Source organism: Bidens hawaiensis, unplaced genomic scaffold, assembly GCF_021521415.1.
Source record: "Bidens hawaiensis isolate Kalapana, Puna unplaced genomic scaffold, B.hawaiensis_p1.1 tig00001016_1, whole genome shotgun sequence".
Classification (NCBI taxonomy): domain Eukaryota; kingdom Viridiplantae; phylum Streptophyta; class Magnoliopsida; order Asterales; family Asteraceae; genus Bidens; species Bidens hawaiensis.
Window position 1 is genome coordinate 3120379 of NW_027491059.1, and position 12827 is coordinate 3133205.

Sequence of the window (12827 nt, forward strand, 5' to 3'; positions counted from 1 at the left end):
AGACTTAATCCAAACGTTTGTGAGAGGGGTTGCATGTTTAATCTCTACCGTTAACCAAAATTAGTTTTTTATGAAAAAAGTAATATCATATGCTATTAATGTCAACCGTAGAAGTTCTAGAGTTTAAAATTGTATTTATTAAAGTTCCAAATTAGAAAATCACAAGTAGCCTTACATGAAAGACATGATGCAATCACTTTTCGTTAAAAACTAATTGTGGATAACGGTTAGGACTAAATGTGCAAATCTTTCATAAATGTTTGGGCTAAGCTTCTAATTTTAAAATACAATAATCAGATTGTCAATATAGTCAAACCGAAAGGACCATTTGTAAAATTTTCTTTAGATAAAATTTCTTTAGCACCCTTTAAACTAGCCCATAATACTGAACTCACCATTTCCCTCTATGATACGAATTCACGCTTTCACACCAAACATTTATTACATTTAGTTGTGTATAAAAGCTTTTTACTCTTGTAAAAATACACATAATATTCTCTTTCTAAACTCTATCCCTCTCTCTCTAGAGACGTCAACATGGTAAATAAAAAAGAAATAATATTTCGATCAAAGTTGCCAGACATATTGTACATACCAAAACACCTCCCGCTACACTCATATTGCTTCGAAAACATTTCTAGCGTCATCAACCGCCCGTGTTTAATCAACGGTGACACCGGTCAAGTGTACACCTACGCTGACGTCGACCTCACGTCACGAAAAGTTGCTTCCTCACTTCACAAACACGGTATCAGCAAAGGTGACGTCATCATGATTCTACTCCCGAACTCACCAGAATTTGTGTTTTCCTTCTTTGGAGCTTCATACCTCGGTGCCATCTCAACAACCGCGAATCCTTATTTCACTGCGGGTGAAATCATAAATCAGGCGAAAGCGTCAGAAGCTAAAATTATCATCACTCTGTCTGCACAGGTCTCAAAAGTGGAAGCGTTCGCATTAGAGAATTCAATCAAGGTAAAGTTAAGATGGTCGCTTCTAGACTGGATTCTGACTTAGTAGCATTCAATCATAATCTAGCGTTCTCAGGGCCGTCCCTGAGAATTATTAAGTTTTCTAATGGGTTGGATAGTTGAGTTTAAAGTTAAAAAAAATAAGAATACACAGTGGCGGATCCACATACACCTTATCGGGTTCGGCCGAACCAGGTCATTTTTTAGTTTTATATATATAACTTATAGGTACGATTTAACGAGTGAACATATTCTTTTTCAATGAGCTAACCCAATTATCACACAATCTCCGGAAACATTTCACCGTAAAAAAACAAAAACTTGAATTTTAGAGAGAGACAACCGTTCTCTTCAGCTAGTTTGTTGTCGCTTTTGTGATATATTGGGATTTTGTTATAATAGCGATATTGTGTTTTATTTATTTTGCCGAATGACTGACCCAACCCATCAGGATCGAAAACTTTGACAACGGAAAAAAATCAAAACCCACAAAAATATAAACTTTTATACATACAATGACTAATTACATTATGTCTAATAGGTAATCTGCATCGATTCGGCTCCAGAAGGATGCTTGCACTACTCAGAGTTAACTTCTGGCGACGAAACTAAATTACCGGAAGTTAAGATCTCAAGTGATGACGTGGTGGCGCTCATGTGCTCTTCGGGTACCACAGGACTACCGAAGGGAGTGATGCTGAGTCACAAGGGGCTAGTGACAAGCGTTGCGCAACAAGTGGACGGAGACAATCCAAATCGATGGATACATAGCAGGGATGTATTGCTGTGTGTGTTACCGATGTTTCATATTCTCTCGTTGAGTGCAATTTTATTGTGTGGATTACGCACGGGCGCGGCGATATTAATAATGCAGAAGTTTGATATTGTGTCATTTTTGGAGCTGGTTGAGAAGTATAAGGTAACGATCGGTCCGATTATGCCCCCGATCGTGTTGGCGATCGCAAATAATGAAGAAGTGGTGGATAAGTATGATTTATCTTCAATGAGGGCGGTGATGTCCGGTTCGTCATTGGGGAAGGAGCTTGAAGATACTGTCAGGATTAAGTTTCCAAATGCAAAATTTGGCCAGGTATGACTTACCTGTACCGGTACCGAAAATAGCGGTATCAGTTATTTAAAAAAGTAGCTTTCGAATACCCTGTCAAATTTAGTCGTCAGGATGGGTATGAGTTCTATATAAGTTCTCTCTCACACATTAAGGTGCTGTTTGTTTTTCCTCAGAAGCACTTCTCCACCTCTTTTGTCTGCACTGAGAAGAGGGCGCGCAGAGGTTGGGCTCTGCAGTGTGTTTGTTTTTTCGAAGACGTTTCATTAAAAAACGTCTGCGCGCCCTCTTCTCCCAGAAGTGTTGGTATTATTACTTCTTTAACCTCTTCTCCCAGACCGATCATCATCCTCCTCCTAACCCTAACCACTCCTCCTCCTCTCCACTGCCGCCGTCCGCTCCACTCACCAAGCCGGCTACCTCCACACCGCCGGCCGCCGTCCGCTCCACTCACCAAGCCGGCATCTTCTTGAAGGTATGCTTTCTTTCTATTCTTTTCATTTTAGCTTAGATCCGATTGATTCAAACAACTTATTATTTATTCTTCTTTCTTTTACCTTTTGTTGGAGCAGCACAAATCATCATCTCATCTTCATAGAAGTTCCTTTTAATTCTACCTGGTAAGTAAGTTACATGGTTCATATTTTAATTTTAATGGTTGTGATGTTAATCATCTATGATCTATGTGCTTAATAACACCAAATTTTTCCGTGGTATGTTCGGTTGTTTAGTTAAGTTTGCTTAATTTGGTTTATTAACAATGCTTAATTGATGCCCATCTCAGTCATCATCACCATCATATGCAGTTAACAGATTATGAAAATACATTTTTATAGCTTCATTTTGAAGAATAGTCTGTTAATTAGACTCAACAATTTATGATTGATAATATTTGACATTTAGGCTTTTCAAGGGTTTCTTGCTTAGAGTTTGTTACTCATAAGAACTAATTACAGAAGGCTAGGGTTTGGGGCACTTATGATGTTTGTTAAATTTGCAGTAAATGGAGAGCATTTTGAAAGTTTGAACTATTATATAAAACCCAAATCTGTAAACAAAACTGTAAAATTCCTAAAGACTAAACAAAACTGTAAAACATTTAACTTACAAATAAGGATACAAAACTGTAATGTTTGTTTGCATCTATTAACCAAGCTCGGTATTAAAACTTAAACACCTAATCTCCTATCAAAAAACAATAATAACATAACATTGATCAAGCCAAGACAAGGGAAAAATCGTAATTGTTATCACCAGTTCACAACCTTTTTTATTTATATTTCAGTTTATTTAAATTTCAGTTTATTTTAGCAGTCTGCAGATGTTAAAAAACAAACAGTCTTCTTGTTGCAGACTGCAGAGTTTTGGTCCACCTCTTCTGCTACAGATGTTGGCAGATGTGGTTTCGCAATCTTCTGACATTTTACCTCTGAAAAACAAACAGCACCTAACACACTTTTAAACACATAGTAGTTACATCTACTTATCTATAATTTTACTAAAAATGACTTACGAATCTTGGATACATTCTTTAGAAAGTTTATTGATATTAGATACTTTATAAATGGGGATTGAAGGTGATTTATATCAGTAACTAGCATATCAACGGGCAAAATTTTAATTTCATTAAACAGTAGTGCTGCTCACGAGCTAAATTGAACCGAGCGAGGGTTTGCTCGTTGCTTGGCTCGCTTACAAATTGAACCGAGCAAAAATCAAGCGAGCATTTTTCAAGCATTTTCTAGCGGTATCGAGCAAGTTTATGAGCATCACTTTTTTCTTTTTTTTCACTTAAAATATTTTTTTGTGAAACAAGTTTGAAGTTGCATATAATGTGCATGAAAATAAATTAGTAATTTTAGGAAAAACTATTAGTAGCTTGCAAACTTTTATAAAATTAAAGTTTGAAGTTTGATAATGTATATAAAACAATTAATAATAAAAATATAATTATTTATATAATTATATATACACAAATATAAAATATTTTTGTAATTACATTTAATATTGAAATACTTCATACCGGATATAATTACTTCTTACTTATTAATTATTTAAAGTACTTGAAGATATTCATTAATTAAAAAGTAATTATATTTAGCATACAATATTTCGTTATTCAAGATAATTATAAAGACAAATTATATATATTTGTGCATATATAATTTATATATAAAATAAATTAAAAAGTAATTATATTTAGCATACAATATTTCGTTATTCAAGATAATTATAAAGACAAATTATATATATTTGTGCATATATAATTTATATATAAAATAAATTAAAAAGTAATTATATTTAGCATACAATATTTCATTATTCAAACCGAACGAGCTAACATTTTCTTGTTGCTTGGCTCGTTTACAAACCAAACCGAGCGGAGCAGCTCGTTTTCAATCGAGCGAATACTGAATGTAAATATGATATATGCACACATATAAAATATTTTTTATAATTATCTTTAATATTGAAATATTGAATGCTGAATATAATTACCTTTTACTAATTAATTATTTAAAGTACTTGAAGATTTTCAGTAAAATAGCATATAAATAATCCCAATTTTTGTGTAATGGCTGAAAATAATTTTAACTTTAAAAATAACTATCAACGGTCCCAACTTTCAACTATTTTTGTCTCAATTGACCTCCGTTAAAAACACTTAGCGCCGTTAAGTTTTTTTCCGAGTTTCAAACCAATGTTTTAGGGATTTTGATAGGAAGAACGATATGATTCGACTGTTGTAAAACTTATCATGAAACGGGGATTCAAGTGACGAAATACTGTTTCAATTCGGGTATTTGAATTTCCAATTAATAAAAATTAAGTCATTTGAATCACCATTTCGTGATAAGTTTTACATCAGTCGAATCGTATCGTTTGTCCGATCAAAAGTCCTAAAACATCAGTTTGAAACTCGGAAAAACACTTAAAGGCGTTAAGTGTTTTTTAATGGAGGCTCATTGAGACAAAAATAGTTGAAAGTTGGGGATGTTGGTAGTAATTTTTAAAGTTGGGATTATTAACGGTAATACATAAAAGTTGGGATTATTTATTTTCAATTTGCCATTAAAAATAATTATATTCCACGTACAGTATTTCATTATTCAAGATAATTATATATAAAATAAATTAAAAATATTTGAGTCGAACCGAATGAGCAGACGTTTGCTAGTTGCTTGACTCGTTTACAAATCGAACCGAGCGGAGCAACTCCGCTTTCAATTGAGCGAGTATTTTTCGAGCAAATTCCGAGTAAACGGCAAGCGGGTTCGAGTGACGAACGGTTGTATGGGATACAGTTTTATAGTTAAATATAAAACCAAGATATATCAATACCCGGTTCATTGTCGTATAAATAGTTGGTACAATTGATATGTTTGAAGTTCAGATATACCTCATCCTCAACTTGATGAGTTGGTGAGTCAACAAAAGTTTGTTAATCAGTCTAGTTGAGTTCATAATATCTTTTAATATAGAATTAATATTTTTATAATACTTTAATTTCTCACATTTTACAATTTACATCAACATCAAAAAAAATTAATATAGAATTACTACTTTCATAATACTTTAATTTTTCATTCTACTTCCTTTTAAATATGAAAATGATCAAAAAGATAAACAAATGTTACACAATCGTTGTATTTTCAACCTGACGGTTACATAATATTTTTTGGTCCATTATTGTTGAAAACAATAAAAGGAATAATCAAATTATTAGCTCTAACACTCAAAAGAGAATTAATTTGAAAATTTATTTTACTTGTATGCATAGCTTTCCTTTTAAAGGCCAAAATTTATAAAACTAGAAAGACAGACAACTTGCAAGCTACAAGAAGCCTAGACATTAAAAGAAAAAAAGAAAAAGGGAAGAGCCACCAAGCTAAGCTAAAAATTCTAGCAAACAGATTATATAAGAAAATTAGCAAAATTAAAATGGCACTATTTCTCTTACTCTAGGCTCGAACGTTTGCTCCTATGTTTGATCCAAAGAAATGAAGTTGTCTTTGATTTCATTCACCAGCTTGCCCACTGAGAATGTTTTTTTTTTAAATCATATCATTCTGAGCTATTCAAATCATTCAATATGTTACTAACGAAATAGCTTGGATCACCACACGCTCCTCCTTTTTATTCTTATGTTTATTTGGATACTCTAGAAGATCCCTCACTAAATAATTAAGGATGTAGACGGATTAAATCAAACGGGCGAGATCTTGTCTATGTTTGTCAGTTAAGCTTTTGTCGGATAAACGAACGGTTCACGAGCACTCTACTGAACGAAAATTCGTTTCCTTATCCGTTTATTAAGGAATTGAGTTTGCTTGTGATCGTTCATTAAAATTGTAAGTGGACGCTAACGAGCACTAATTGACATACGACCACTTACGGACACTACTAGACAAACGATCACTAACGGACACTAATGGGCAAGCGAACACTAACGGACAATAATGAACATTAGTGGACAAACAAACATAAACGACTCTAACCAACAAAAACGGACATAAACGATTACATATTAATTCCAAAAAAATAATCATAAGTTCACCTACAAATTCAGAATTACATCACATAACATCCAAAAACACTTTAACGCTTGGCAAATTAACCAAAACACAATCATATCAAAATAACACTTAACATATTACCGGGTTATCATATCAAAATATAATAACTGTAGTAACTGAAAGAAATGGGGTATCATGACAGGGTTACGGTATGACTGAGGCCGGACCGGTGATAGCCATGTGCTTATCCTTTGCTAAGGAGCCTTATGAGATCAAGACCGGATCATGTGGCACAGTGGTTCGTAACGCTGAGATGAAGATCGTCGATCTCAAGTCAGGTGTATCTCTCCCCAGAAACCAACGAGGCGAGATTTGTATCCGTGGTGATCAAATCATGAAAGGTATGTTACTTATTCGCCACCACTTTTTTCAAACTAGCAAGGCGTTAGAAGCCTAGAAACTATAAACACAATTAAAAAGAAAAATTACACCAGTCATTTCAACTTAAAGATTTAAATAGAGACCGATTTTACTTATGTTTATTTTTCTTTTCTATTTTTATCCATATATAAACGACATTTTGTGAATTGATAGATTGCTACGTCTTCATATATAATATGCTGATTATGTATGATTAATTAATTATGGTTTCATGTTTAAAAATCTTTATAGGTTACCTTAATGACCTGCAAGCCACAAAAGCAACAATAGACTCGAACGGGTGGCTACACACGGGTGATATCGGGTTTATGGATGATGATGAACTATTCATAGTGGATCGACTCAAGGAGTTGATTAAATACAAAGGATTTCAAGTAGCACCAGCTGAGCTTGAAGCGTTGTTACTAACTCATACTGCTATTTCGGATGTTGCCGTGGTCCCGTAAGTCCATTCTACTTGGATATTGTTATATGTGTGTGTGTGTTGGAACTGAATTAAAATATTTAATAATTATGATAATTAGATGTAATAAAAATGAGGGGCCATAACATCGAATAATAAAAGTTTGATTATCAAACTAGCTCTACCGGTACTTTTTCTAAATACCTAAATAGCTCTCGTGTAGTTGGGTAATTTAGGCATTAAGAAAACGTACCAGTAGAGTTAGTTTGCTTATTACACTTTGCTTATTCAATGAACTAGTTTGATGGTTATATATTTTTGAACATTGACTGGTTTGGTAAGCCAATCTTTACATAAAAGCAAGATCAAGTCAGCATTATGTGACCAAATTAACCGATTTCAGGGACGTTATTGAGTAAAATTAGCAAAAGAAACATTGTTCTCATATAACATATTCACATTACTTAGCCTAAACATACAGGGTAAACTTAATGAAAATGTATCAGCATTTACATGAGCTATTGTTGTATGCGTTATACTTTAAACTTAATTTTTGAGGTGTATGAACTTTTATAACAAGGATACTACTAGGTAAAATGTTTACTTTGTTTTAGATGCATTAAATTGCAGTCTATATTGTTAGGTAAAATGTAATAAAAAATTAAAAAGTAACGTTTACTGCATTTTGAAGATAAAAATTGTTGAAGATAAAATAGTTTGTTCTTCTATAAGATGTGTTGATACGGTTTTACCATTTCTCTATAGACGATTTCAACTTAGAACATGATTTTGACTTGACCGACGACTATTGACTGTATATTTATCTCAGTATGGTAAATGAAGCAGTAGGAGAGGTGCCGGTTGCTTTTGTGGTGAAAAGCAATGGCTCAAGTGTGACAGAGGACGACATCAAGCAATTCGTATCCAAACAGGTAACATATTTTGAAATTTCGATCAAATTGAGAGAGTTTGTGAACAATCGTTCATTGTTATTAAGAATGCATTACAAGATATGAAAGGTATAACTAACAAACCAACTAACATCTCATCAACAATAAGTTATTAACAAATAAACTTAACAAAGATGTCGATGCGTCATAGCTGCGCCAGATTTTTATTAAAGTAGTAGCTTTAATATAAAAAAAATGGTTTTTAAGTACCTGACAATGGAGCAAATGAGATTTAGGTGTCTAGCCATCTAAGATGACTGGATTGAATTCCTCTCTCCTAGTGGCAATCCATGTAGGCGACGACGTGTAAATGTATTATGACTGGATTAGCCATCTAAGATGGCTGAATCCAACTTTACTCCCTCACACATTATTTTGACACGTGACACCACCATATAATGCCTGCCATGCAAGATATCCGGATTCATTTTCAATCACGGCACCACCTAATTAATATGTCAATTCTCAAAAATCAAACGATTATGTAAACTTACTAAATATATTTTATATAATATTCATAATTATCTCTAATAATAAAAAAAAGTGTTTATTGGAGCATGGAGTGTTGTATAACCATCGTTATATTAATTATAATGTTGTTTGTTTAACAGTTTATTTGGAAAGATTTCCGACCATGTATTTAACTATATACTTAAAAGTATATAGTTGATAACATATCGTCTATATTAAAACTAATATAATAGCATATAGATACATAATAACATTATAGTTAATATAATGACGGTTGTACAACACTTCATGTTCCAATGAACACTTTTTTTTAATTATTAGGATAATTTATAAATAGTATACAAAATATATTTATATTTAGTAAGTTTACATAGTCATTTGATTTTTGAAAATTAACATATTAATTATGTTACACCAACGATACACCCATGAGAGGTTGTCATGATTTGAAATGAATCGGCTATCTCAAATTGTTGATCTCATATGGTGGTGCCACGTATCAGAATAATGTGTAAGGGAACAAAGTTGGATCTAGTCATCTCAGATGACTGATCCAGTCATCATACATTTACGGGTCGTCGCCTACATGGATTGTCATTAGGAGAGAGAAATTCAATCCAGCCATCTCAGATAACCGGGCACCTAAATCCCATTTGATCTATTGTCAGGTGCCTAAAAACCATTTTTTTTTATATTAAAACTACTACTTTAAAAAAAAATCAACTGCGCCACATATTTCAACAGATTTCACGTAAAACATGAATAATGCATCTGGAATTTATATTAGGTGTGGCAAATGTGACCCATTGGGTTGAATGGGTTGTATTAGAATGTATATAACGGATCAGAATTGGTCAACCTAAAAAAAGAAAAGGATTAAAACGGGTCAAACGGGTTGACATTTCTTGAGTTTTTTTTTAATGGAACGAGAAAACCGGAGAAAACTTTTTAGTTTTTTTAAATTTTTTAGTTTTTTTAAATTTTTTTAGTTTTTTATTTATATTTCGAGTTATGATTTTTTAATTATTTTTTTTTTAATTTTTTAATGATGGGTTTTTGAAATGGGTTGAGATTTCAGAAACCCATCATCAAAAATTCAAAAAAATAATTAAAAAATCATAACTCGAAATATAAATAAAAAACTAAAAAAACTAAAAAGTGTCTCTGTTGTTCTCGTTCCATTAAAAAAACTCAAGAAATGTCAACCTGTTTTGATCCGTTTCAATCATTTTCTTTTTTTAGTTTAACACATTATATATATTTTAATATAACTCATTCAACCCATTTGGTTACATTTACCACCCTAGTTCATATCCAAAAGAATAAAATCTTAATAGTTATTAATACTATCATAGCCATTCAATACATAATTTGATTTATAAGAATAGAACTGTGTACACACTTTACATATTGGTTACTTGTAATATTCAATACGGTTATGTAACCATACTCATGATTAGTCGCTAGTCAGTACCCTACCCCATAGACTAGTTACAGATTAAGCGTCATATAAATGTTTTCATAGCTGGATCGGAACGGTTCAGCCGGTTCAACCGGTCAGGCCGGCCGAATGGCTTTTGCTTAAAAATATGCTAGAAAAAAGATTTTTTTTTTAAATATTTTTTATAGAAACCCGATTCAACTGGTCTGGTTTTTCGGTAGGACCGGACGGTTTACTGTGAACCGGGCGAACTGCATAGAACCAAACCGGTCAGTGGACCGAATCCCGGTCAGACCGGTTCGACCGGCCGGTCCGGTCCGGTCTCAACACCATTGGCTATATATGTGTGTGTATTTGGAATATTACATATACATTTCAATATGATTAATCGCTACTAATCCCGATAATCGCTAGTCCCTACGCTACCACCTAGCGAATTCTACAACACTAACCGTACATAACCGCCTCCTTTTTCTCTCAACTTATCTTGCGAGGAGTATGTGTAAGTGTTTGCGCGGCTCTTGTGTATGTATATATATCTTACCAAGATTATATACTATTTATTACATTGTAGGTGGTATTCTACAAGAGAATAAACCGCGTGTTCTTCATCGACACAATTCCAAAATCACCAGTAGGGAAAATTCTTCGCAAAGAGTTGAAAGCCAAGCTTGCAGCTAGGTTTCCTAATTAATTTTCTCTACATACATCATAAATTAAAGTTTTATCGTTGAATGATGTTTAGTCAAAAACCCGCAGTTGTTGTTTGTCTCTTGACTCATTTTTTTATGATTGTAGACCTTAAATAAATAGGCTGATATAAGTATTTGTATTACCTACTTAGTATTCAACTAATCATTTCAATCTCTTGATACAAGCATTGTGTGTTGCCTATTTAGTATTCAACTAATAATTTCGATCTCTGTTAATTGTTAGACAAACTTTCACCATATCTGGGTGGATGGAACACAAGCGGGATGGGTGATGTGTCATTCGGTATAGGCGGGAACACCGCCCCTCCCCCACCTGGTGTTGAGAAACATGATCTTGATTGGCATGTTTGTTTATGTGACAACCGGCAAAATAAAAGGTATTTTAATATTCAATAAATTAATTTAAGATGTGTTCAGGCTTATTTTAAATGAATTAATTAAGTTTTGATTAGTAAGATAGTAATATTATCTAGGATCGTTTATTTTAAATATATATGCAATAATATATTTTTCATGTCAAATATGTGATCATTCGTGTAAACATTTACACGTGCAAATTGTGTATAAACGTGTGTATTTATTTAAGAGCTCAAACCAAACACTTTCTTGATGATAAAGTTTATACGTAAACTTATAAAAATGCTACTCCTTTCTAAATATTAAAGTGCTACTCCTTTTTTATTCCAAAACAAGTGTTCAAATAACCTTGGTGATGAACACATGTGTGTTTACTTATGAGCTCGAACCAAACATAATTTTTATATAAAAATTTATTTAAAAATCCACCAACTCATTTAATTTAGTGTCATCCAAACATTTTTAAAACAAGAAATTAAACAACCTAATTAAACCTAACCTAACATCTAGACCTTCACAACAAACATTTATATACCATCAATCTTGTCTAGAGTGTCATTAACCCAAAGTCCCTTCTTCCATCTCCTCAGATCCATCTTCATGATTAATTTTTAGCAGTTCATTTTCAATTATGATTTGGTTTTTACTCGGTAACCGCCAGTTCAACAATGATCTTGCTGGTGTATCTTCATGGTGCTGTCATGCGGATTTTAATCTGTGTTTATTTAATGTACATGCCATGAAAGCTTACAAATTTGGAAAACCAATAAGTGGGTGTAATGTATTCTTATCAGTTGCTTGGGGTTGAAGCAATGTGATTGTTTGATTTGAGGGGTGCAAGGGTTTATGTGAACAAATGTTTATATTATAGTTGGGTACAAGTGCACAATTTTATAACATGAAGAAAACACATAAATGTACAACTAGTTAAAGTATACATGTATTAGTTTGAAAAAGATACACATTTTTTATCCAAATAAATATATTTATTGTTGGTTTTGATCATTTTTAGTTGTTTAGCGGTCGTTATAAAGTGTTTGTTGGGAAAAACTGAAGTGGTGACCTTTGTTGTTTGAGCTTTGGATTTTAAGAGCTTTGGATTTTAACCAAAAACTAGTTGTTACAACATCAAAATTTTAAAGAAAAATAAAGAAATTAACTTTCTAGTTTGGGAAAATTCCCAAAATTTTACAGTAACTTCTATATATTATGTGAAGCACTCAGTTTGAAATTAATTAAATTTGGATTTGATTTGGTATGATTTTAAAAAAGTTATATAAAATAATAAAAATTAAAAAAATGGAATTATAAAACTCCAAATGAGTTCAAATTTTACAGGAAGTCTATTAAAAAAATGGAATTACTTTTTATGATCTGACAAAACTATTAATAAACTTTAAAGATAAATAAAAATGGTTATAAAAGTAATGTATAAAATATAAGAGTTAAACGTTTTTATAAAATAATAGAATAAGCTATTTATTTAAAGATTTTTAA

The 12827-nt window shown here is 32.4% G+C and overlaps 1 protein-coding gene across 1 annotated transcript; it reads left to right on the plus strand.

Annotated features, from left to right (window-relative positions):
• The first annotated feature begins 525 nt into the window (after positions 1 to 525).
• Positions 526 to 10954, plus strand: LOC143552249 (4-coumarate--CoA ligase 2-like). The gene is made up of 6 exons (XM_077042521.1): positions 526 to 975; positions 1513 to 2061; positions 6757 to 6955; positions 7227 to 7437; positions 8228 to 8330; positions 10835 to 10954. Exons 1-6 carry the CDS (start codon positions 538 to 540, stop codon positions 10952 to 10954), a joined length of 1620 nt encoding a protein of 539 aa, XP_076898636.1. The 5' UTR covers positions 526 to 537.
• Positions 10955 to 12827: the final 1873 nt, after the last annotated feature.

Excerpts from the sequence above, each read along its gene's own strand:
- LOC143552249 (XM_077042521.1), top strand. The coding sequence starts at position 538 with ATGGTAAATAAAAAAGAAATAATATTTCGATCAAAGTTGCCAGACATA. Across the intron at positions 2,062-6,756 it reads CAAATGCAAAATTTGGCCAG|GGTTACGGTATGACTGAGGC; the intron begins GTATGACTTACC and ends GTATCATGACAG. Across the intron at positions 7,438-8,227 it reads TCGGATGTTGCCGTGGTCCC|TATGGTAAATGAAGCAGTAG; the intron begins GTAAGTCCATTC and ends TATTTATCTCAG.